Source organism: Copadichromis virginalis, linkage group LG18 (assembly GCF_057382275.1).
Source record: "Copadichromis virginalis isolate Kocher_CV1m ecotype Utaka linkage group LG18, C_Virginalis_male_GT1.1, whole genome shotgun sequence".
NCBI lineage: Eukaryota > Metazoa > Chordata > Actinopteri > Cichliformes > Cichlidae > Copadichromis > Copadichromis virginalis.
In genome coordinates, this window is record NC_140635.1 from 26549675 (window position 1) to 26572367 (window position 22693).

A 22693-nucleotide genomic window follows, 5' to 3' on the forward strand; every position below is an offset into this window, starting at 1 on the left:
GTTTTGAATTCAAAGAGGTCCTTCCCTTTCCTTTTTTGGTGATTTTGGGTGAACCTTGAACCCTTCACCGTTTCATTTAGCTTATATCAAGTAATGGTTGTTTTAGGTCCGCTATAATAATAACAGTGGTGTGATAAAAAAAAAAAAAAAACCCTGCAGTTTCAAACAGTGTACATGTCTGTGATTAAAACTGTTTAACTGGGTCCAAAATAGAAAAGATTAGGTTTAGCTTGCACTGTCTCCAACACAGTGACTTATATACCAAGTGGAACGATCTGGGCCTGATTTTGATAAGAAGGGGGAGGATGGGGTGTCTGAAATGGACATAGTGAACTACTGGTCATCACTTTTACAATGGACTGTAGAATAATCACATTTATTTGTTTTGTTGATCTTGTTTAAAAACATTTAGACGCAGTGAAAAGGATGTAAGGTTAAATACTTGTTAATGTGACATTCATGCTGCTGTTAGGATGACAAGGCAAAAAAGGCAGTATGAGCATCATCTAATGTTTAAGTAGTCAAGAATGATGACTTTTGTTTTTAAAGAAAAAGCATATTTTAAATGCAGAAATTGTCTTTTTTTTAGTCTGAGACAAACAAAGCTATGCTTCAAATAGTGTAAGTAAAAACAGTACTAATCTCATAATCCTGAACCTTTTTAAAGCGAGTGCAATGATTTGTCCAACTGGGACAGCATATTTGATCAAATAGATGTGGTAATGTATATAAGTATGAGCAAAAGGCGTTCCACTGTAATTCCCAAACATAATTCTAATTTTCCATATATTTGTGTTAGCTAGAGTCTGAGCACATTTTTTATATTAATCACATAAAAGAATCTAAAATGATGTCATGAAAAGTTCCAAGCTGATAAGATAATGTTAAGCAGTCTTGGGCTTCTGAGTTTGTCTCCAGGACCCCAAGCAGAACACAGATAATAAATATACGGGTTGCTTATCTCAGATAATCAGATTTCTTAGGGGAGACTGGTTTATATCTCACAGTAGTCATCACTTGCTAGTACCAGGTTGGACTTCCTTTTTGCCTTCCGATCTGCCTTAATTCTTCATCCCTTGGATTCAATAGGGTGTTTAAAACATTCCTGAGAGATTTTGGCCCATATTGACATGACAACATCACACAGTTACTGCAGATTTGTTGGCTGCACGTTCATGAGCACATCCAAAGGTGCTTGATTTGACTAAGATCTGGTGATGTGGGGATTATTTGAGTACAGTGAACTTAGTATGTTCAAGTAAGCAATTTGAGATGATCTTTCTTGGAAGCAACCAGAAGATGAATGCACTGTAGTCAAAAAAGGATGGACACATTCAACAACAGGCAGGCTGTGGTGTTTAAACGATGCACAGTTGGTACTAAGGGACCTAAAGTGTGCCTAGAAAACATCCCCCTCACCATTACACCACCACTACTAGTCTGAACCATTGATATGATGCAGGATGGAGCCATGCTTTCTTGTTTTTTTTAACCCTACATCAGAATGTTGGAGCAGAAACTGAGACTCACCAGGAAACATTTTCCAGTATCTTGTTGACTGGAGCCTCAGTTTCCTGTTCTTAGCTGACAGAAGTGGCACCCTTTGGCTGCTGCTGTAGCCCATCTGCTTCAAGGTCAAAGTGTTGTGTGTTCAGAATATAATGAATTATGAATAATGAACATAATGAATGGCCTTTTTGGGTTATTATTCCCTTTCTATCACCTCAAAGCAGTCTAGCCATTATCCTCCGACCTTTGAAATCAACAAGGCATTTTCACCCTAACCCAAACCCCGATATTTTTTTCCTGAAATACAGAGACAAACAACCACGCCACGTTCAAAGTCACTTAAATCACCTTTCTTCATCATTCTGATGCTCGGTTTGAATTTCAGCATGTCGTCTCGACCATATTTACAATGCATTGAGTTGCTGCTATGTGATTGGCTGATAAGATACTTGCAATTACTTGCAGATGAACAGGTGTACCTAACAAAGTGGCCGGTGAATGCAGATTTTAAGTAGCAATAATATGAAGGATCGTTAGGTGAGAAAATAATCGCGAAATCCATCAGACACGTGCATCTCAGTGCGTGTTGTTTTTGTGTACTGCGGGTAAAAGCCCACACGGTGTCTGGTCTGACGCTCTTTGTCATGTCATCCATACAACATGAAAACACTTGAAGTTAATGGAAGAATCAGTAAATCTCCACCCCGGCAGTCCCTCAGACTTGACTGTTGGCTGAGCTGATAAGTCCCTCTTTATTCCGCCGCCTGCTGCCATAAAAGCGCCAGGGAGCTCATTGTGCGGAGTGATCTGATACGGACTACACCCAGCCGCTGCCTCACTGCCCTGGCTTTCTTTGCTGCCCCAGCCTTCGCGTTGCTCAACGTCGAAGTGTGGGTTAGATTGGAGACTCTAAATTAGTCTGCGGGCTTTCTTTCATTCTGTCTTGCCTCTTATTTGGCGACAACACTAAAAAATAGGTGTAGTTTTTTAAATTAAATATATTTATATCATCAGTTTCTTGAAAATGTCTTGGCAAAGCTACGTGGAAAACCTGATGGCCGATGGCAGCTGTCAGGATAGCGCCATTGTTGGTTATATGGACGCCAAATATGTTTGGGCAGCACATGCCGGTGGTACATTCAACAATATCACGGTAAGAAGTCAAAACGAGCTCGTTTGGGGGTGTGAGAGTGTGGTTTCGTTTGGCAGTAATGTTATCTGTCACGCAGACGTTCACCAGCCAGAGGAGCGCAGAAACCGTTACCTCGCAGGATCTGAGCGACTAACGAGCTAACGGTGCCGAGCTAGCTTATGGGCTAGCTGGCTAGCTCACCAGTGGCCTGTGTCGGCTTTTTCTAGCTAAGGAAACGTTGGGATTAGACCTCATGTGGTTCAGAGAAGGCTTCTCGTATAATGGCTTTCACACACAAATAGATGATTATGGCGTGCTGTCTTGTAATAATCAAAATAAAGGGGTGAGGGAACCCGGGTAAAACAACACTTAGCTAATTTAAGACCAGCGAGTAGACTGTGTCTGATTGAAGGGAGCGTGCATGCTTTTGTGTGCACGCTTGCTTTGATTAGCTAACTTTAAGCTGCTGCTTTACCGGCTCCGGGTGCTTTTAAAAGCTAATGTGTGGTGTTTGGTTCAGCCTGGGGTAAATCCGCAGTGTTATCAGTGCGAGCAAGAAACGAGTGCAATTATAAATGCTCGTCTTTTAATAGGGAATGAGCGTTTTCAGTTCATTCATTGGGATTGCTTGAGCGGTAGACCGGTGCATAGACGCCGCTTTACTTCCGCTAGTCCCTGCAGGCAGAGGATCCCGATCATATTATCGCCTGGTTTGGGGACAGGGCGTGTTAGGATTCAGAGAATGGGTTTCAACGCGGTCCTTTCCCTTGATGCTAGTCTGTAATTCCTAATGCCGCTGTTTTGTCACACGTGACCGGTGCCAGAATGCTACTATTAATAATATACCTTTTGTTTTTCTCTGTGCCTTTCTAAAATATTAGATAATTGAGGCCTCTATCATTTTGTCTGACACCCAGAACAGAATTGGAATATGTCTTTGCAAAAAAATCACCCAATTCTCACAAAAGAATTATAAAACAGTGTTTACAAGGATGGAAACGAATCCCCAAAAGTCAAGACATGTGCAATTCTTTTAAAATAGCCCTCAATTATTATTGTGCGGAATTCATGTGTGCATAAAAGTCATGCATTAAAGTTGATCTAACTAATAATACTGTGTTATTTGAAATGGGATTATGCTTGCCATGTCACTGGAACCACATCTACTTCTTGGGCATGTGACTAATATCGCCTCAATCCTGTTGCTTTGTGTGTCTCTTTTTTTGTTTGCCCCTCTCTCTCTCCTCAGTCTCAGGAAATAGACGTCCTTATCGGTAAGGACAGGGAGACCTTTTACACCAGCGGTCTCACTCTGGGCTCAAAGAAGTGTTCAGTCCTCAGAGACAGCCTCCAGGATGAGGGCGACTGGACAATGGACATCAGGACAAAGAGCCAAGGAGGAGAACCTACATACAATATCTCTGTGGGAAGAGCCGGCAAAGGTAAAGGCGTATTATGGGTTAGCTTTTTGCAGCTATCAGAATGCATACTTAGGCTAAGACACTACTGTTTCCCATAAACACATGGGTATGAGCAATGTCTTAAATTAGATTTGTCAGGCTCATTCTCTTGCAGCATGACATCACTTCCTTATCTCATTGCTATGGTTGTAATCCACACCTGAGCCAGAATAAGATCTACAGGATGCACAAAGTTATATTTTTCCCAGTATTTCATTAATAGTTTATATTCTTAATTAGTCATTTGTTCTATAAAGGTCAAATGATACAGGATGGCCAAAACTACTGAAATAGTTTAACATTAGTGAAGAAACAAGTTTTGTGTTGGCAGAAAATTGTTATTTTGATGATTTAAATCTTTTGTAGGCCTCAAACACATGGTTTTAGTATCTTTGACTCAAGTTACGGTTACTCTAGTGTTTGCATTTATTACAAGATTAGTACAGCTTTATAAGCCACGATATCCCCGCTTCTTTCAATTTGCCTGTGTGCGCGTGCGTGCGCGCTAATTGCACACATCCAAAACATTTAAATACTTTTAAATCAGTTCTCACTTGAAAATGATTTGTTTAAAAATGACTGTAACCTGGTGCTAAGGTGAGAAACACTGGTTGCAATGAAAACCAGATTCTGTTTTCATTTACTGTTTTGTCCTCAGCTATAAGTTGTATTGTTCTTTTTGGGTTTTTTTTTCTTCTTTCCCTAAGCACGAGCTATTTCCACCTGTTATTCTACTTCTCTGCATGTTGTTCCTCACTTGAAGAGTCAAAGAAATAATGCACACATTTGATTCAACAGCACATGCATGGAGGTGCTACAGTCTTAACTGTATGGAAGGTACAGTGCACCTTGATTAGTGTCTTTCTTTTTTGGTATTATCTTTCTTTAGCAGAAAGAGCCAGGACCCTCAAAAAAGGAGCGATTCTGTCCTAAATCTCTTGGGCGAATCACATCTGGTTTGTTGGTAAACGCAGAGGTCAGCAGAAGCTGAGAAAATGGGTCTAATCAAGTGCACTGGTCTTCCTGCAGTTTGTCAGTGCAAAACACACCAATATTTAAAAGTGCACTGAAGACGAGGGCTGTGCAGGAAACTGCTCACTCATCCGTAACTGTTTTGTCTTTAACAGAACTAGAAATTATGGTTAATGAATTTGGCAGATTTGAATCAATGGTTCAGTGACACAGGACATGTGTAGAGGCTGTATTGTGTCAAGTAGCAACATGAATAATGCTAATAATAAAACTGCACTTCAGTTGAATATCCTTAGATGTCACATTTCTAATAGTGTTTCCCACATACTTGTGCTCCACTTGTGGCGGGAGATAAGTGTGTGTGTAAAAGTGGGAGGAGCTGTCTTAAATAATAAATTATAAGCATTTTCTATGCAACTTGGGTCTGCACTTTGACCCAAGGTTTTTTGCTTTTTTGCTTTTTTTTAAGCAATGTCATCAGCTGTATCTTCAGTGAGTCTCATACTGCAGTTGAACTATGACTCCATAGTTTTTAGACTGTAGCTGGTAGCCCTTATTATTCCCTGCAGCCTCAGTGAGCTCGGTGTAGCGCCACATAAACCAGTTCTCCACCTGCTGCAGGTTCTGGCAGGTGTGAACCTCCAGCTCACAGTGGATCTTCAAAAGCACATCCACTGAGCAGCAGGTGAAAGCTGCAGCAGAGAAAACGTGCGAAGAGAAATGGTCAGTGCTTGCTGGTTATCAGCAACTGACCTTTCAAAATAAGAGTGCAGAAATTTTTCTAGTGTTAACTTGATCAGAGATGACGTCGGACTCAATGAGGAAAATAAAATTGAACAAAAACATTTATCAGGCACATTTAGGTAGCTGTTAATATACCTGAGCGGCCCGCCCAAGTAGAACCTGTGTGTGGGAAAACACTCTTACTGCTTTTCTCTTACCTCTTTTTCTTAACTGTCTCTTTTCTATCTCTTCTCTTTTCCAGTTTTGGTTCTTGTAATGGGCAAAGAAGGGGTCCATGGAGGCGGATTGAATAAGAAGGCTTACTCAATGGCAAAATACTTGAGGGATTCAGGGTTTTAATGATTTCAAGCTCACTTAGCTAAAATTTGAGGGACATAAAGAAGAGAAAAGAAATATTGCTGTTAAGATTTCTCCTGAAAGCAGTCAAATGTCTTGGAAACTTTTAATAGCAATGAAGAGTGGTAAGATGCTGTGTCACCTTTGTTCCCCCCTCCCCCATCCATCCTGTAGGGGGAGGGAGACTCTTCAATTCTGTTCATTTCTCTTTTTTTCCTTGTGTGCTCCAGTATTGGTTATAGTCATGGGAAAGGAGGCGGTCCATGGTGGAAATCTTAACAAGAAAGCACATGCAATGGCTGAGTACCTGAGGAAGTCTGGATATTAAGCAACCTCTCCACCCGTTCGTCACCTTAGCAGCTCACTACCACTCACCGTATTGTGTTGACACTACTTCCAGGATTAGGTGGCATACAGTGTTACTTCCTATCCAGTCTACTTTTATACACAACCTTTTGTTTGCTTAACCCTCCCAACACCACCCTCTTTATTTATTTTTGTTTTTTTTTTAATGTTCCCCACTTAAACATTGTACTTCTGATGTTTCTGACACTACAGTAATGGCATGTTCATTGAAATGTTAACCACAAGTGTGCATCAAATATGATCGCAAAGTGTAATAAAAGCGTTCAACAAATTTGGACTCGCCTTCTATAACATTCACTGCAGCAAGTGGCTAGTATTTGAACAGGAAGTACACATGTGATGGTGGTGAAGGTGCATAATTACGCATTTTCTTTCCCCTTCTTTTGAGCATTACTAAAAGATGCTGTGGTTTTGTTTTTGTTTTTTTGTTTTTTTTTTGTTTTTTTGTTTTATAAATCAGCATGTTGGCATTTAAAAGTTGCATGCATACTCTCTGTAACACTTGGATCCCAGCCCGGCTCCCTCCTCTGTCCTAGCGCCGTATTCCAGCCAAAACCATCTTCTCATCTGCTTCCATTAAAGAAATGACAAACTTCCTCTAAAGTCCTGTATGTGTGTACCGATTCGCCGCCCTCGCCGCACAACTTCTTCAACCCTCCATCACATGCTTTTCTTTGCTGTTGTACCTGAATGTGGTCTTAAAAGTTAACGATGTGGTGTTGGGCTGTTGTGTAAGGTCACCCATTACTGAGGTCGTCGTCTCACTTCACTATATTTCGGGAGTCTCTGCAGACATTCCACCTCTGTGCCAGCTGAGACGTCTGTCATCTCCTGCTATCTGTAAATTTTGCTGTAAAATCACTACATGCATACACACCCCTCTCCCCCCCAAGTCTCCCTCCCTTTGGACCAATTGTCAATATAAAAGGGTTATCAGAGCTCCTTCAGCTTATTCTGATGGATGATTGTTGGCATCACCTGTTGACTGTAAATCATTAAGACGACTACTTGAGATGACTGTAAAACATGTAACTGCTTCTTTAGACTTCAACACTACTTAAACTTCTCATCACTAATTGATTTGTCGCTAACTTCTTGTTCATTAACCGATGAAACTGAAATGTTATTGTACTACAGTATGAATGCATTTTGACTGTAAACTGAGGCTGCTGGGCTCCAGCGCCTTGGGATTATTTGCCTTGTGCTTTAGTCATCAAAGGTGTATTCACAAATTGTCATAGTACGGTACGTAGAAGTATATTTAAAAGAAAAAAAAAGATGCTGTGTACACTAAACATATTGAAAATGGTGTTGGTTGGAATAAGAACATTTGTAAGTTGTCTTGTGAATTTTTTTTTTTCTGAGAATAACTGTGTATTCTGTGCCATAAAAAAAAAAAAATCAATATCTGATGATCTGTTGCTACCACAAGTTGGATTTTTAAACTGCTGCCCCAGCAAGAAGTAACTTTTAATGGCACTTTTCCTAAGGGATATTTTGGCATCAGTAATCTCCAGACTTTGTGGAATATGTACAGAATTAAACGACGGGGGGGAAAAAAGTTTGGAATATTTTGTCCACTTTTCTTTGAGTGGGAAGTTTCCTTCTGCCACAAAATCTGCTGTTTCAAATGCCATGCATCGATGAGACGTCTTGTTTACAGACAGATCAAATAAACATTATTCCAACCAGAGGGAAAGCCAGTATGTCCAGTCTGTTGCCTCATCACTTCAATCTTTGTTTAATGGAGTAAATCAGGAGTTTTAGTGATTATAGCTGTAACTGGGGCAGTTTGAATTTATTGTGCTAATGATACACTGAATTAGCAACAGTACATACTCTGATTGGGAAAACACTGACCTAGATCTTATGATCAAACAGGAGAACGCTACTGCTACACTTAATGTGTGAATTATCACATTCCACTCTTTAATAGGAGAATGCACTCGAGTCTTGCCAAATCCCAGAAATAAACTTGCTGAAGTGTTTAATGACTAAAATCTGTAGGAATTACAGAGTTTTAATAAATTGCAGGCTGCCATCAAAGGGAAATCGCTTTGATCTGCTCGGGCTGCTTTGGTATTTTCAGTAGCTAAGGACAAACTTTTAAGGTTAAAACAATAAAATAAAGTGTTGATCTAAATGGGATTTGGGTGATAATCTGTCTTACTTTCAGACCAGTTCCTAATCAAACCAAAGGAAAGAAAACATGCTAGACAGGAAGGATAAACTGGCTACACAGCTCTAAATCTCTGAGACAAAATCAGTCATGTCTTTACTCATTTTCTCACTGGCAAAAAAAAAGTCTCACGACATCATTGTCTTGTATAAAGACTAGCTGCATGTGTTTTTGCTACACTAAAGAAACACACTAGATTTTAGATATGCACCATATCAGGCACATTTCCTCAGAGTGGGACTCAAATTTGGAAACTCGGGACAAGCGCTAGATTTCAGTAAAATTTGTGGTTCTAAACAGTGTTTGACTGCTTAGTATTGAGTTTAGTACAGCTGCTGCTTGCCCACCAAACCCACACTACCCACACTTTGACCAGAATAAAGGAGACACGGACAGCAACACAATCCATATGTGATTTATTATTGCAGTGGAGTTTTGATTTGAGATTTTATTCAATTTTTCTTTTAAAAAAGTTTCAAAGATGTTTCACACAAAATGAAGCAACAAAAAGTCTGAAAATTGGCCACTAAACAAGCTGTAGAAGAATTATATTACCATAAAATATAATCTGTATAGCATCATTCAGCCGAAGGAAAACTGAGCAGCAAAAAAGTTCTGTTAGAAAAATGGCAGCAGGGTAACTTGTTGTAAATCTTGTTGTCTTGTCAGAGCCACAGACTACCTCCTGCTCTTAACTGCGCCATTGGCACCAGCTGCTGTGGTTAGGTGTTTGATTAGTCAAAATTAAGACCAGGTTTAGCACTACATGCTAAGAGGACTGATCAGTTTTTGTGGTACAGTCCTGGGGCAGTGCTTTTTCCTCTGTTCCAATGGCGTGTAGAGAGAGCAGGGGTGTTAATGGCTCACTGTATTTTGGGCTCTTTTTGTTTTCTGCTTCACTTTGTCAATGCGCAACACTGACGAGGCTTAAAGCCCTGGATGAACTAGGTGGAAACTCAACGCTTAGTCAAAGTGGAGCTAAAGGTCATCAGCATCATGGAAAACTTTCAATTGGGCAAAAGCTGCTGCGAAGTCCTAAACCCAACAGAAACAAGACCACAAACAACACCAGGGATGTTGAAACAGATTACCAGGCAGACGTGGGTACGTAAAGTTAAAATTGAAAGTGAGCCATGGCTTTTAAAAGTAATAAATCCAACATTTGGTCTCTTATGCTTGTAAAGGATTTTGTGTTCATAGTGTTTTAGGGCCTCTAGTAAACGACTGCATACCTTCTAAAACTAATTTCAAACCCTACTTTTGAAAGCCTGGGAGGAAGCTAAACAACCAGATGGACAATATGGTGGTCTCGACCTGGAGGCAATGGAACGACTCCTTAAGATGGAACCAAAGGTTGAATGTACGCTAGACTCCATGACGCTTCAGGTTCATGATGCTGCTTCTACCCCTGGATCTCTGCTTTTCGTGGACAGGGGTAAGTAGTTATGTTAAGGTCTGCATAGTAGTTCCATGTAATGCTTTTTACACCCTCCTCCTGCTGAACGTCTCCCCCAGGAAGCCATTTGTCTCCTTTGCCCCTGTCCAAGTTACCTTCGAGCTGCGGTTACACCATCAGCTCGACACGACGAGATCTGGTCCTAGTCGCACCCTATGATGGTTGCTTCGTCGCTCTCCAGGTGGGTCACTGTGATCTGAAGGCACTGCACATTTTAACCACGTGCTTATGTATAATAGCTTCCTTGCTGCTTTCAGGAGGACACTTATGTTCTCCCACTGCTTTGGTGGGGCATACCAGTGAGGATGTCGTGCCCTTTCATGGGCTCGCTGTCACTGAATCCTCCGATGGTCACCTGCAATACTGCGGACATGCTCGTAAAAACGGAGTGGACCCTGCCCGTCTCCAATATTAAAGTTAAGTGTGAGTTTTTGGTCCTCATCATGTCTCTGTTTTTGTTTTTAAACCAGCACTAAAGACATGACATGTTGGCTAAACTGGCCTACAAATACTTTTTCCAAACCCTGTGTGACTATGACAACCACTTAATTTTCATGTATTTTAGATTCTCTTAAGGTTAACTGATGGTCCAAACTCCAGTGTGTGTGTTTTGTTTTTTGTCTAAACTTTTTAGCTTTCTATGTGGCTTTCTATATTTTCTAAATGATAGCTTAGTTTGCCAAAAGATGACTTTAGGAGTAGGAAACCTAAGGTGAGTTCCTGCCTGCCATTTATTTTGCAGTGAACGGTAAATGGGAGCCACTAACCGTGGCCTCAAACAGATGTGGCTTCAGCACAGTCGAACATCCTGAAGGTGTGGTCATCTCTGCTCATTATGCGCCCTGCCTAGAGAAAAAGGTATGTTGTGCATGTTTGTTTTGATTTTTCTCCCTTTCTTAGGAAGAAAGATAACTTGTATTTCTGTTCAGGATGGGTTGTATACTCTGGAAGTTGCTGGAGATGGAGAAACAACAATTTCCTGTCCGTCACAATTACCAGCTCAGCCTGAATTCACAGAAAACCCAGCAAAGGATCCCGATTGGCAAAATGAAACGCCGAGCAAAGGTGTGTATGCGTCGACTTTTCCTCATGATCCTCATCAAGCGGTTCTTCCTCAGAACTCAGATATGCTGAATCAGTGGCCAGAAGATACGGATCGTCCTTTCCACCCCACTTTCTTTTACTCTGCAAGTCTGGTCAATACACCTGCTGCACCCGCAGTGAATCCTAGACCTGCTTCATCTCCAGTTGTCCAAACTGATGCAGGGAAAAGATGGCAACATTTTCCCCCTTTTTATTCTCAGCCACCTGCCCCTACACTGTCACTAATAACTAAACCACCAGCAGGTCAGTTTGAAGAACATTTGCTTCCCAGCCCAATCAACCCACGGCCTAGTCTCCTTCAGGAACCTCCTGCAAGCCAACCCGAGAGTCAAGACAAAAAACCCCCATATTCATTTTCTTTTTACTCACAGCCTTCAGCATCTGAAGATCATCCACCATATCACAAATTACCTGAAAAACCAGAGGAAGCAGAACCCAAAGCACAGAACCAACTTTCCCACCTCTATCACTTCTACCCCCAACCAAAGCCCAAAGCACAGCCTGCTACAAACCCCTCCACTGTTCCTCAGCCACCACAGCCTGAAGCCCCTCAGCGTCAGGTACACCAGCAAATGTACTTGTGCCCTGAAAATCAGCCTGCCAGAAATCCAAATGCTGCTTTGGCATCAGCAGCTGAAAGTCTTTTGGGACAAGTGTACAAACTTTGTCAAATATCTGAGACACCAGCTGGAACAAATGAGGAAAATCCAGTCCAAAGCACACCACCTCTTCTCAGATATCCACAGGGTCAGATGCATCACCTACTTAACCAGCTCTATTACCCACAGCAGCTCCAGCTGCTACAGCCTGTGACATTACCCTCTGCTACCTATTTGCAGCCACAGGGTGCTGCTAAACCCAGTGACCAAAAACATCCTGAATCTGCAATTCCACTAACTATCAATAGTTATACAGCCCCGCAAGATCCTCAGCTCAGCTCTGCATATATGCAACCTGTGTGCTCCTTGTCTAACTGCTGTACACAAATGACTTTTTATCAGCTTCTCCATATTACTCCAGCTAGAGTTGGCAGTTGTGCAGATGTGCCTCACTTGTTTCCAGATCTTTCATTTCCACCTACAGCTTCATATTTTGAGTTTGGTGTGGGTTCTGCAAGACTTCCTCAACAGCCGACTGAAGCAGCACAATCTGCCTCATCTTACACCTCTGTGCCCCTCTCACTGCACCCCTTTCCAGATCAAAATGTGGAGCAATTATATTTACAGCCACCAGATGGCAACCCTACTACACCACGAGGAAATGATCCAAGTTGGACTGCAAATCATGAACCACTGAACCGCGTGAACCCCGCACCTAATTCACTGCATGCCCACTGGCCGTATCTACACAGCCAATCCTCAGAACCTCTGCCTTCAGGTTATGACCCAGCAGGGCAATATCAGCTGAATAACATTAAGTCCCCAGTGCAGGTAAACGGTCAACTATTGACTGGGAACTTGAACCGTCCAACGTGGCCTAATTTTATGTCTAACAACCCAAATTCACAGCAGCAACACAATAAATCACCTGGAGAGGAACTTGATAATTTTATGGTTCCTTTCGATAGGCTTCAGCACGCTCCTGTATCCACTTATAACAACTCTGTGTTCCCGAACAATTTAAAACCATTCATAAGTGACTCAAACTCCAAACATGAGCAGACTCTAAATTTCTATTCTGGGAATTATGTGCTGCTACAGCGTGAACTACCAGGCAGGGAGCCCAACAGCTTCGTGGATTCCTCTGAGCTTTACAGAGATCCGACTGTTGATTTAAATTTTATGACCCAAAATCTTGCAAAAAAGCAGAATGGTAAACTTAAGACTCCACTGAATTTTAAGCCCCTGCAGGGAAATGAACAACTCTCCAAGTGGCTTGAGGAAGGTATTCCCACTCCCTCGCCTGGTAATGCTAACCATGGTGATGATTATGATAATGAAAATGAGGATAATGATGACATTAACAATTCCGGTCTGCCATTCCTTTCTCTTACTACGGATGGCCCTCCACTTATATTTCCCCTCTACAAGCCACCTTTAGGTGCAGCACAGTTAAAGCTAAAATTCCACGAATCCTTTAAAGACTTCTCGACTCCTTTAGGCTCCAGCAACAGGTTTCCACCCCATAATGCTCAAAAGATGTTTCAAGGATGGGGCTGAGAAGCTGATCACTAAGCTGGTGGTAGTGTGTAGCTGAGGCAGGTGTTGAACTCCTTACCCTTGTTGTTTGGACTCGTACGAATGTCTCTTGAACTCCTTCAGAAGAAGCATTGAAGTTGGAAGCATGAAAGCAGCAATTTCTAGCAATGTGAATAAATGGTGCAACTACCCAAAACGTGTGCTTTGAACTTTTTTTTTTCTGGAGTGTGTGTTGGGCAGAAGGGCATAGAATTCATATCTGCTGTGACGTAGGTCGTGACGGACGACCTCTGTTTGGCTGCTTTTGCTATCAGTTTACCCAGTGGGGCCATAATATCCGCTTCTTACACTTGGAAGGTACACAGCCTTTTTTGAACCTGTTTGTCCAGCTTGTTTGTGCTTTAGCATGATATGCATTGATCCGTTCTTGTAAATGCAATAAATGGAATTTGCCCATTCATAAACAGTTGCCTGGGGGTGGGTGGATGAGTGCTTGTGTGGTGAACTTGAAAATCAAGTGTTCCACTGCTCTCATTTGTTTTAGCACACAATGTTTGTCAGTAAAATATACTGTGTAATGAAATCTTTAAAAAGCGTGTGTGTGTGTGTGTGTGTGTGTGTGTGTGTGTGTGTGTGTGTGTGTGTGTGTGTGTTCTTCTTCCATGACTGTATGAGAAGTGTCAGCGGGTTCACAGCAGGATTGAATGCACTGTAAACTTCTGCACTTGTTCTGAAAGACTTTGCAGGGATGACTGAATGCATCATGGTACATATAAGTGTGCTCACTAGGCCTGTAAATGTACTGACATAGTCGATTGTTTTGATTTATAAACACATTTACTGAAGATTTAATGATCAGCATTACATTCAGTTTTACACAGATGATTGTCTGATTTGACAGTTTAAAGCAAATTATTCCTACTGCCACTACTGGACATGGCTCACATATCAAAGGTGCTCTGCTACAAATGAAAGCAAGTATAGAGTCTGTGGGACTTGAACACTTAGAAGAATCTGACTCTTCCTGGGCAGACTGGCACGAGAGAAACTGGTCCTGTTTGAACAGCAGGAGCATCAACCATGATGGCAGCAGATACATCTCTCTTCCTGAAGAAAAGAGGAGGCTCCTTACTCGTCAAAGATTCTCCAGCTGAATCATAATCTGCAGCTGGAGCAGCAGCAGCAGCAGGGACGACAGGTACAACTTCAGCTGATTCTGCTGACTCTGCAGATAACAGGACATTTTGATGGGGGTTGTGGAGAGCAGTCAGTTTGTGGTGGCTGTGGCCATGCTTGTGTGACAGGCCGTGTGTGTGCACATGAACCACTGGTGGTAGGACGGGGTCTGCAGCTGCAGTGCTGTTGGCATCTACAATGGGAATCTAAAAAAATGACATCAGTGAGAGAAAAACAGTTCTTAATGTTTTCTGTGTGAACGTTAGATGGTGAATGTTGTTTTGTCTTCATGAAGCAGAACATATTAGAAGTCAGATGCAGTATTTTACCAGAGTGGAGAACATCTTGCAGTCCACACTGTGCTGGGCGATTGTACCTTTGGCTGTACAAATCCCACGAGCCTGGAGAGAGAGGCACAGCTCTCAGTTTTGTTCATTTTCAACATCTGGTGACCTGATTGAACATTTCTCCATCTCAGATCAGATCAACAGGCCTGAAAACAAACTGAGTGCTTTTACTACTGTGTACTCACAGCCATGGCATCGTTGAGAGGCACGCAGGGATCCTCGGTGCAGTTTCCCTCAACAACCACATATTCTGTTATGAAGATGGGCCCACCAGACACAATCTGAGAGTATTAAACAGCACTGATGAACTGACAGCTGCAGGTTAAAGCATGCAGCTGTGTTACATCTGGTAAAAAGTATCCTGACTGTCTGACCTGTGATGACAACCTTCCAACCTCGAGAAGAACGTGTGTCGTGTTCACAGTCATGTTGTTGAAGGTTGTCAGAGAGGCATGGACAAAGTCCAGCGCATCGGTGTTATTGAGGGGAAGGAGGCTGGGACAGCCCAAACACAAATCCTCTGTGGATACTACAAGTCGAGCAGGAAAGTCACATACAGGTTATTGACACATGCAGTATGTATGGACACTGCTGTGGTTTGTTCTTTGTAATCATTTGGATGAGAGCAGCATCTGTGATCTTTACCCTCTGATTTGCACTTGAATGCAATGACCTTCAGAACACCGCCAACCTTCTTCAGCACCACATCACAGTCTCCTTCTACCGCCTGGAAGAGAACAAAGAATCAAAGTAGGTTGATCAGAACTAATATCGACTGAATTACAGGAGTCGAAGCCTGAGAGCTTCTGCGTCTCACCGTCTGTACTTTGGGCCTGACTGTGCAGTTGGCAAGAGGCAGCGGGTCCAACACGTGACAGTCTGTCTCCAGCAGGTCAACTTCCATGTCGTATTCATCTCCGTCTGGCTAAAAAAGCAAAAATATATACAAATCACTGCACAATTGTTACATTACTTTTAAAAAATGTAGTGCATAAGATGGTAATTGACTAAATTCTGCTGTATATACTCATAAAAGCAAAGTGGACCTCCCGTCTCCAAAATTAAAGCTAAATTTAATTTCCCTCGTCTCCCCATTTAAAAAAAAAAAGTCCTGTTTCATGTTTAAGACCAGCACTAAATACATAAACATTACCTGGATTCTGCTGCAACTCCTTTTTCAAACTCTGCATGACTTTTACAAAGACTAAGTTATGTTAGGCTCTTATGCTGTGCATGTCACCTTACATCTTACTCCCATTAAAGGACTCGTGTCCCTCTTTTTTTTATGTCACAACATGTGCAATAAAAGTCTTAAGGCCAGCCTCAGCGGTGTCGCAGGAAGACATCTGCAGGACAGAAGCAAAACCTTCTGTTCAGTCATATTTTCTGTTACAGGATTCATGAGGGAAGTTTTTCTCATGATCGGACACGTTTGTTTCAGTTTTGTGTCACTTGTCTGTGTACTCTGTCCCAGTTCATCATTTAAAGCTAATTAATTTACTCATTTAATTCATGTAGACTTGTACAATGGCCTGAGCCACAATTTGTTACAAACATTTAAATGTTGCAGTGATTAAAATGAGTCGTCCTCTGTTAACAGCAGTGCTCAATATAAACAATAAAGAAAAGTGAATATATTCAGTCTAACGAGCTGTTATATCATTAGCTGTGGAAATTGAGGAGCAGTGCATGTGTTTTCAGTATGAAAGCTTCCTTTGGCATCTAAATGATTTTTGATTTGGAAAAGGGTGACTCTAAGAATCCAGTAAATTCTATTAAGTGGAAAGTTACTGTTTAATAGGTTGAAGTTTACAGTGAGCGGTAGCTGGGAGCCATGAACTCTGGCCTCAAACAGATGTGCTTTCAGCACAGTCGGACATCCTGAAGGTGTGGTCATCTCTGCTCATTATTCAACCTGTCTATAGGAAACGATACGGTGTGCATATCTGTTTGATTCTCTGCCTTTAAGAGGAAAAAACATGTATATTTCTGTTCAGGATGGGTTGTACACTCTGGAAATAGAGGGCAAACAGTAACACTGAGCAAAAGTGAGTATAAACCCACTATTTCACTTGATCCTCATCAAGCTTCAAACCTTTCAAGGTGGCTGCCCCACAACTTCCAGGTTTTCCATATAAATTAAAGGAAACTAAATGAGGGTCCGGAGGATACTGACCAACATCACAACCTTACTGTTTGGACTCTTGTGAATGCCTCATTACGGGCTCAGTAACCAAAATTGTGCTTTAATTTTTTTTAAGCTGAGAATTTGATGTTTATGGGTTCAAAACAACTGTCTAAAACATCTGGAAAGTGGGTGTTAGAGCAGCTGGGTATAAAAATCATCTTATCTCTTCGTGTGTGGGTAACCAAGGACAACTTTTTCTTTATTTGGCTGCTTCTCTTATCAGTTTAGCCCGTGGGGGCATCATATCGCTTTTTAGACTCAGAGGGTTCACAGCATTTTTGAGGCTGTCTACCTAATTTGTCCTTTACCATGAACTGCAGCTTCCTGAACATTGATCCATTCTTGTAAATTCACTAATAGACTTTGCCTATATTCACCAGCATTGACCTGTATGTTTGTCTGTCTGTAACCTGAGAAACTCAGGTCGATGGGATAAAATATCTTATCAACATTTTCACATTGAAATCTTTAAATAGCCTCTTATGATTATGAAGTGTGAACTCTTTCATACTTGGATGTATGAGTATCCTGGTGTTTTCATTCATTTCTGAAATGTTGAGTTGTGGTGAGCATGGATGTGCAGAGGAAAAGCTGCTGTTGTTCATGGCTGTATCAGAAATGTCAGCCGGTTCACAGGAGGGTCGTTGGCATGAGTCAACACAACAGGCAAACAGCACTGTGGACTTTTGAAATCGTTCTAGAGGACTTTGCAGAATGACGGCAAGAACTACAGTACAAATGATCAGTGTGTCCTCATTAACCCTGTAAATTCACTTGAGATTTATTCAACATCTTTACAGACAATTTGACAGAGAAGCTTGTCTGATTTGACAGTTTAAAACAATGAATTATTTCTCATTGGTTGGTGTTTTGTTACATCTACTGGAAATGGCTAATGTATCAAAGGTGCTCTGCTACAAATGAAAGCAAGTATAGAGTCTGTGAGACTTGGACACTTAGAAGAACCTGACTCTTCCTGGGCAGACTGGCACGAGAGTAACTGGTCCTGTTTGAACAGCAGGAGCATCAACCACGGCAGCAGCTGCAGCAGATACATCTCTCTTCTTCAAGTTAGGTGAGCTTTCCTTCAATAAAGATTCTCCAGCTGAGTCAGAATCTGCAGCAAGGGCAGGATCTGCAGCGAGAGCAGGGTCTGCAGCTGGAGCTGGATCTGCAGCTGGAGCTGGATCTGCAGCTGGAGCAGCAGCAGCAGGGACGACAGGTACAACTTCATCTGATTCTGCTGACTCTGCAGATAACAGGACGTTTTGATGGGGGTTGTGGAGAGCCGTCAGTTTGTGGTGGCTGTGGCCATGCTTGTGTGACAGGCCGTGTGTGTGCACATGAACCACTGGTGGTAGGACGGGGTCTGCAGCTGCAGTGCTGTTGGCATCTACAATGGGAATCTAAAAAAATGACATCAGTGAGAGAAAAAACAGTTCTTAATGTTTTCTGTGTGAACGTTAGATGGTGAATGTTGTTTTGTCTTCATGAAGCAGAACATATTAGAAGTCAGATGCAGTATTTTACCAGAGTGGAGAACATCTTGCAGTCCACACTGTGCTGGGCGATTGTACCTTTGGCTGTACAAATCCCACGAGCCTGGAGAGAGAGGCACAGCTCTCAGTTTTGTTCATTTTCAACATCTGGTGACCTGATTGAACATTTCTCCATCTCAGATCAGATCAACAGGCCTGAAAACAAACTGAGTGCTTTTACTACTGTGTACTCACAGCCATGGCATCGTTGAGAGGCACGCAGGGATCCTCGGTGCAGTTTCCCTCAACAACCACATATTCTGTTATGAAGATGGGCCCACCAGACACAATCTGAAAGTATTAAACAGCACTGATGAACTGACAGCTGCAGGTTAAAGCATGCAGCTGTGTTACATCTGGTAAAAAGTATCCTGACTGTCTGACCTGTGATGACAACCTTCCAACCTCGAGAAGAACGTGTGTCGTGTTCACAGTCATGTTGTTGAAGGTTGTCAGAGAGGCATGGACAAAGTCCAGCGCATCGGTGTTATTGAGGGGAAGGAGGCTGGGACAGCCCAAACACAAATCCTCTGTGGATACTACAAGTCGAGCAGGAAAGTCACATACAGGTTATTGACAGTGTGGTTGACAGTATGTATGGACACTGCTGTGGTTTGTTCTTTGTAATCATTTGGATGAGAGCAGCATCTGTGATCTTTACCCTCTGATTTGCACTTGAATGCAATGACCTTCAGAACACCGCCAACCTTCTTCAGCACCACATCACAGTCTCCTTCTACCGCCTGGAAGAGAAGGAAGAATCAAAGTAGGTTGATCAGAACTAATATCGACTGAATTACAGGAGTCGAAGCCTGAGAGCTTCTGCGTCTCACCGTCTGTACTTTGGGCCTGACTGTGCAGTTGGCAAGAGGCAGTGGGTCCAACACGTGACAGTCTGTCTCCAGCAGGTCAACTTCCATGTCGTATTCATCTCCGTCTGGCTAAAAAAGCAAAAATATATACAAATCACTGCACAATTGTTACATTACTTTTAAAAAATGTAGTGCATAAGATGGTAATTGACTAAATTCTGCTGTATATATTATTCCAGATGCAGGTGAACATATAAGAGCTCCTATTAGCAAAAATAGAGCACATAGCTGCTTTTGATTTAGTCTGAAAATGTCCTAAAAAGTTAGAAAGAGAGGGGCACCATAAACAAAACTGTCTATAACATGATGCAGTATGGACTTCTACACTTAGTGTTTATCCTTCTTCTCTGCCCAGTAAACGTTATTCTTTTCTACTGTGTTCACACATTTCTGTATGTAACTAAACAGCACCTCCACCTGCTGACTTACCTTCGCGTAGACCTTGATGTCGTCGATCTGGTTCAGTACATACTTGTAGCCATGATGGTGCTGGGCGTTGAGGTAATCCTGCGCCACCAGAGCAGCCTCCTCCGCCTCGGGGGAGTCGCACAGAGGCCTTCGCACGATGGGTTGAGCCCATGTCCCCACCAGCAGTCCCAGCACCACAGTGAAGCTCAGGAGATTCATTTCTGTGTGAAATGCAACAAAAATAAGGTATCACAGACGAGCAGACGCTGGTAAAGATGAGAGGCAGAGCTGGTGCAGGTCGCTGCTTATATATCCTGTACTTTAAACATGAAAACAGAGCCAAGTTAAACACCATGTTCATCCCTCCTGACTCTTGCGTCACATGGTGCTGCTCTTTTTTTTTTTTTTTTTTTTTTTTTTTTAAAGGATAACTGCCAAAGAAAATGGAAACTCACAAAGTCTAGCGTGGGACGAGCAGCCTTTAGTTCAAATCAGTTTTAGTGTCACACTCCTGCAACATATTCTGACATCTGTCTCTATGTCTGCCGTGAATATATATCAAATATTACATGTGAGAAGATCTTTGGGTTCACTCGTATTGTGTAACCAGCTGTCTCCCTCAACAGAGGTCACGCTGGTCATCTACAGAGCTGGGCCCCACTGTCAGCAGGGATCTGCGGACTTGCTCAATGATACTAAAAAAAAGAAAAAAACAGGATGTTTGCCAGGTTTTGGGGGGACAGCGACCATCTGCTTGTTACACCAGTGTCACTCAAGGTCAGCAGCAGGCCGCAAACAGAGATACTGATGAGAAGATTTCAAATGTTTTCTCAAATGAGCAATAAAGTGCAGACTGAGGACCGCCGCAGAGTTTTTCCATTCCCTCTAGAATACTTCACAAAGCTTAGAGGTTTAATAACTTTAGTAAAAACACACGGTCACTTCCATTCAGCATTAAATCACAGATATGTTACAGTACCATGCAAACGTCTCGAGCCACGGCCATTTCTTTAGATTTAGCTTTGAATGAGCCCTTTAAACTGTATCTTTAGGCACTTTGTTAGTAGCAGCCTGCCACAAGAACAACCTCCCAAGTTTGTTTGGCTTCTCCTGAAAATAGTTTAGATTTTTCCCAACTACTTTTAAAATTGAAATCTTGTGGCTGGGACTTCATTTTTAAAAGACTTCCTGCAGCCTCTGCTACGTGCAGAGACTGCAGGGAAGTCCATAATGTTTTTGTTTGGCTTATCATTTTCATGTTTAGTTTTGTGGATTCTGGAATTGTTTAATAGTCAATGACTGCAGAAGGTTGGAAGGCAAACAAGACATTTTTTATTCTGATGTTTCTGTAGCTTTGTATTTATTAATGAGACATGATTTCTTTGACTGGTGTTTTAATGATATTGCAAGATCAACTTTAAAGACAAAACAGAAATGGATGATGGATGAAAAAGCATAAGGGGTAAGAGTGTTGAGAGTAATGGAAACTAGAAAGAAGAACTTATTGTGGTCTTATTTTGCAAAGTAAAGGGATGTATAAGTTGAAGTTGAAGATACGGTATATTTACCCGGGTTATCAAGATTTGTTGTAACACTTGTTTCTATAAAATTTCTATAAAATAAAATCCCTGAACGCACAGAGAGGGCCTGCAGGGGGCAGTGACACACTTTAATGTAACTAAACGGACGTCTAAAGAAGAAGATCGTGTTTTGATTGGTCAGGATGAGAGGGGCACGTGACTACATGTGACTGTTAACGGTCAACGGATTGGATGAAGCCGAAGTCTAACAACCAATCACAGCAAGACGTCGCTCACGTTGCGTCCGTCTGCGTGATCCAATCTTGCATCGGCTAACCTGAATGCTAAGTAAGCTAAAGAGTTTTAGCTCCAAACGCCGTGTTCTGAATAAGAAACGCTCTGATTTATGTGAACGCACACACAGACAGGACGTGTCCGCGAAGAGCTTTCTCCGCTTCGAGGTTTCATTGAGCCAAACGAGGGGGAAACTGCGAGGCTACGTGAGTGTGTGGCTAGCTCCTCGTTTGTTGCAGCCAATTGTTGGGTGTCTTTAAACATCGCCGGCTTTTTTTTCTTTTTTTTTTTTTAGCAAGGGTCTGTGATTGGAAACACGTGTCTGGAAGAAAGCAATTCAAGGCGGGCAAAACAGCGACCTGTACCCGCTCCGACAGCCTGGAGGTAACAAAATAATATTGCTTGTAAAAATAAAAATGTGTGTCTTTCTATGTGGGGACATGTGCTGCACACGCGCACCTGCAGGCAGGTCTGTAACTCTCAGACCTCTGACAACTTCTGAAAAAGGCCTCCTTCTCAGTATAAAGAGCTGATGCAAGTGCAAAAGCAACAACTGTGATGGAAGACCTGTTCAGATCATTTGCCTTGGTAAAAGAAGCAGTAAGTAATTAGTCCATATGCACATTGTTAGTAGCAGCCTGCTACTAAAATTCTTCTCTACCTGAGAAGAATTTACCAGCGTTCAGCCACTGATCGGTTCACCGTAGGATCAGATCTATTTATGAAATCCTTTTTCATCAAAGTGAGGCTCATGTGTAATCAAACTTTTGTTCTGTGTCGCAGCAGATGGTCAGACTGTGAAACCAAAGCCAGGACAGGGACCCCTAAGTAAGCTGTGAGGATCGTGTCAAATTGTGAATTCTTCAGACCTCATGTTATTTCACCTTTCCACTTCAAGGTGAAATTGTCTCATCTAACAGCGGCTGGATCATGGCCCGGAAACCATGTAGCTCC

At 42.1% G+C, this 22693-nt stretch overlaps 4 protein-coding genes and 1 long non-coding RNA gene across 6 annotated transcripts; 3 read left to right on the forward strand and 2 right to left on the reverse strand.

Annotated features, from left to right (window-relative positions):
* Window positions 1-2226: 2226 nt before the first annotated feature.
* On the forward strand, window positions 2227-6790 carry LOC146688060 (profilin-2-like). Of its 2 annotated transcripts, none has more exons than XM_085438721.1 (3): window positions 2227-2662; window positions 3891-4083; window positions 6059-6377. In XM_085438721.1, the coding sequence occupies exons 1-3, from the start codon at window positions 2534-2536 to the stop codon at window positions 6154-6156; spliced, it is 420 nt and encodes a 139-aa protein (XP_085294847.1). In that variant the 5' UTR covers window positions 2227-2533; the 3' UTR covers window positions 6157-6377. The 2 variants fall into 2 exon arrangements, with proteins under 2 accessions (XP_085294847.1, XP_085294846.1); XM_085438720.1 differs by lacking the exon at window positions 6059-6377 and adding an exon at window positions 6384-6790 and having other exon boundaries at window positions 2276-2662.
* Window positions 6791-8690: 1900 nt separating this feature from the next.
* Window positions 8691-13582, forward strand: LOC146688061 (uncharacterized). Its single transcript, XM_085438722.1, has 6 exons — window positions 8691-9802; window positions 9966-10133; window positions 10214-10335; window positions 10412-10577; window positions 10897-11012; window positions 11084-13582. The coding sequence occupies exons 1-6, from the start codon at window positions 9529-9531 to the stop codon at window positions 13415-13417; spliced, it is 3180 nt and encodes a 1059-aa protein (XP_085294848.1). The 5' UTR covers window positions 8691-9528; the 3' UTR covers window positions 13418-13582.
* A 750-nt stretch (window positions 13583-14332) lies between these two features.
* On the reverse strand, window positions 14333-15863 carry LOC146688062 (alpha-2-HS-glycoprotein-like). Its single transcript, XM_085439820.1, has 6 exons — window positions 15737-15863; window positions 15565-15646; window positions 15294-15448; window positions 15105-15200; window positions 14902-14973; window positions 14333-14778 (listed from the first exon to the last, which is right to left on the reverse strand). The coding sequence occupies exons 1-6, from the start codon at window positions 15821-15823 to the stop codon at window positions 14401-14403; spliced, it is 870 nt and encodes a 289-aa protein (XP_085295946.1). The 5' UTR covers window positions 15824-15863; the 3' UTR covers window positions 14333-14400.
* Window positions 15864-17849: 1986 nt separating this feature from the next.
* On the reverse strand, window positions 17850-20221 carry LOC146688063 (alpha-2-HS-glycoprotein-like). The gene is made up of 7 exons (XM_085439536.1): window positions 19947-20221; window positions 19479-19586; window positions 19307-19388; window positions 19030-19184; window positions 18841-18936; window positions 18638-18709; window positions 17850-18513 (listed from the first exon to the last, which is right to left on the reverse strand). The coding sequence occupies exons 1-7, from the start codon at window positions 20142-20144 to the stop codon at window positions 18064-18066; spliced, it is 1161 nt and encodes a 386-aa protein (XP_085295662.1). The 5' UTR covers window positions 20145-20221; the 3' UTR covers window positions 17850-18063.
* Window positions 20222-21697: 1476 nt separating this feature from the next.
* LOC146688064 (uncharacterized) lies at window positions 21698-22638 on the forward strand. Its single transcript, XR_014916481.1, has 3 exons — window positions 21698-21945; window positions 22035-22123; window positions 22523-22638. It is a non-coding gene; the product is annotated as an uncharacterized LOC146688064 (long non-coding RNA).
* Window positions 22639-22693: the final 55 nt, after the last annotated feature.

What these genes read in the sequence shown, in the direction of transcription:
- LOC146688060 (XM_085438721.1), top strand. Translation starts at nt 2,534, where the DNA reads ATGTCTTGGCAAAGCTACGTGGAAAACCTGATGGCCGATGGCAGCTGT. An exon ending in GTACATTCAACAATATCACG is followed by an intron (nt 2,663 to 3,890) that starts GTAAGAAGTCAA and finishes CTCTCTCCTCAG; the next exon opens with TCTCAGGAAATAGACGTCCT. An exon ending in TGTGGGAAGAGCCGGCAAAG is followed by an intron (nt 4,084 to 6,058) that starts GTAAAGGCGTAT and finishes TCTCTTTTCCAG; the next exon opens with TTTTGGTTCTTGTAATGGGC.
- LOC146688061 (XM_085438722.1), top strand. Translation starts at nt 9,529, where the DNA reads ATGGCGTGTAGAGAGAGCAGGGGTGTTAATGGCTCACTGTATTTTGGG. An exon ending in CTCCAATATTAAAGTTAAGT is followed by an intron (nt 10,578 to 10,896) that starts GTGAGTTTTTGG and finishes TTTATTTTGCAG; the next exon opens with TGAACGGTAAATGGGAGCCA. An exon ending in CGCCCTGCCTAGAGAAAAAG is followed by an intron (nt 11,013 to 11,083) that starts GTATGTTGTGCA and finishes ATTTCTGTTCAG; the next exon opens with GATGGGTTGTATACTCTGGA.
- LOC146688062 (XM_085439820.1), bottom strand. Translation starts at nt 15,823, where the DNA reads ATGGAAGTTGACCTGCTGGAGACAGACTGTCACGTGTTGGACCCGCTG. An exon ending in CTCTCAACGATGCCATGGCT is followed by an intron (nt 14,974 to 15,104) that starts GTGAGTACACAG and finishes CTCTCTCTCCAG; the next exon opens with GCTCGTGGGATTTGTACAGC. An exon ending in GCAAGATGTTCTCCACTCTG is followed by an intron (nt 14,779 to 14,901) that starts GTAAAATACTGC and finishes TCATTTTTTTAG; the next exon opens with ATTCCCATTGTAGATGCCAA.
- LOC146688063 (XM_085439536.1), bottom strand. Translation starts at nt 20,144, where the DNA reads ATGAATCTCCTGAGCTTCACTGTGGTGCTGGGACTGCTGGTGGGGACA. An exon ending in ATTCAAGTGCAAATCAGAGG is followed by an intron (nt 19,185 to 19,306) that starts GTAAAGATCACA and finishes CTCGACTTGTAG; the next exon opens with TATCCACAGAGGATTTGTGT. An exon ending in TTGGAAGGTTGTCATCACAG is followed by an intron (nt 18,937 to 19,029) that starts GTCAGACAGTCA and finishes TAATACTTTCAG; the next exon opens with ATTGTGTCTGGTGGGCCCAT.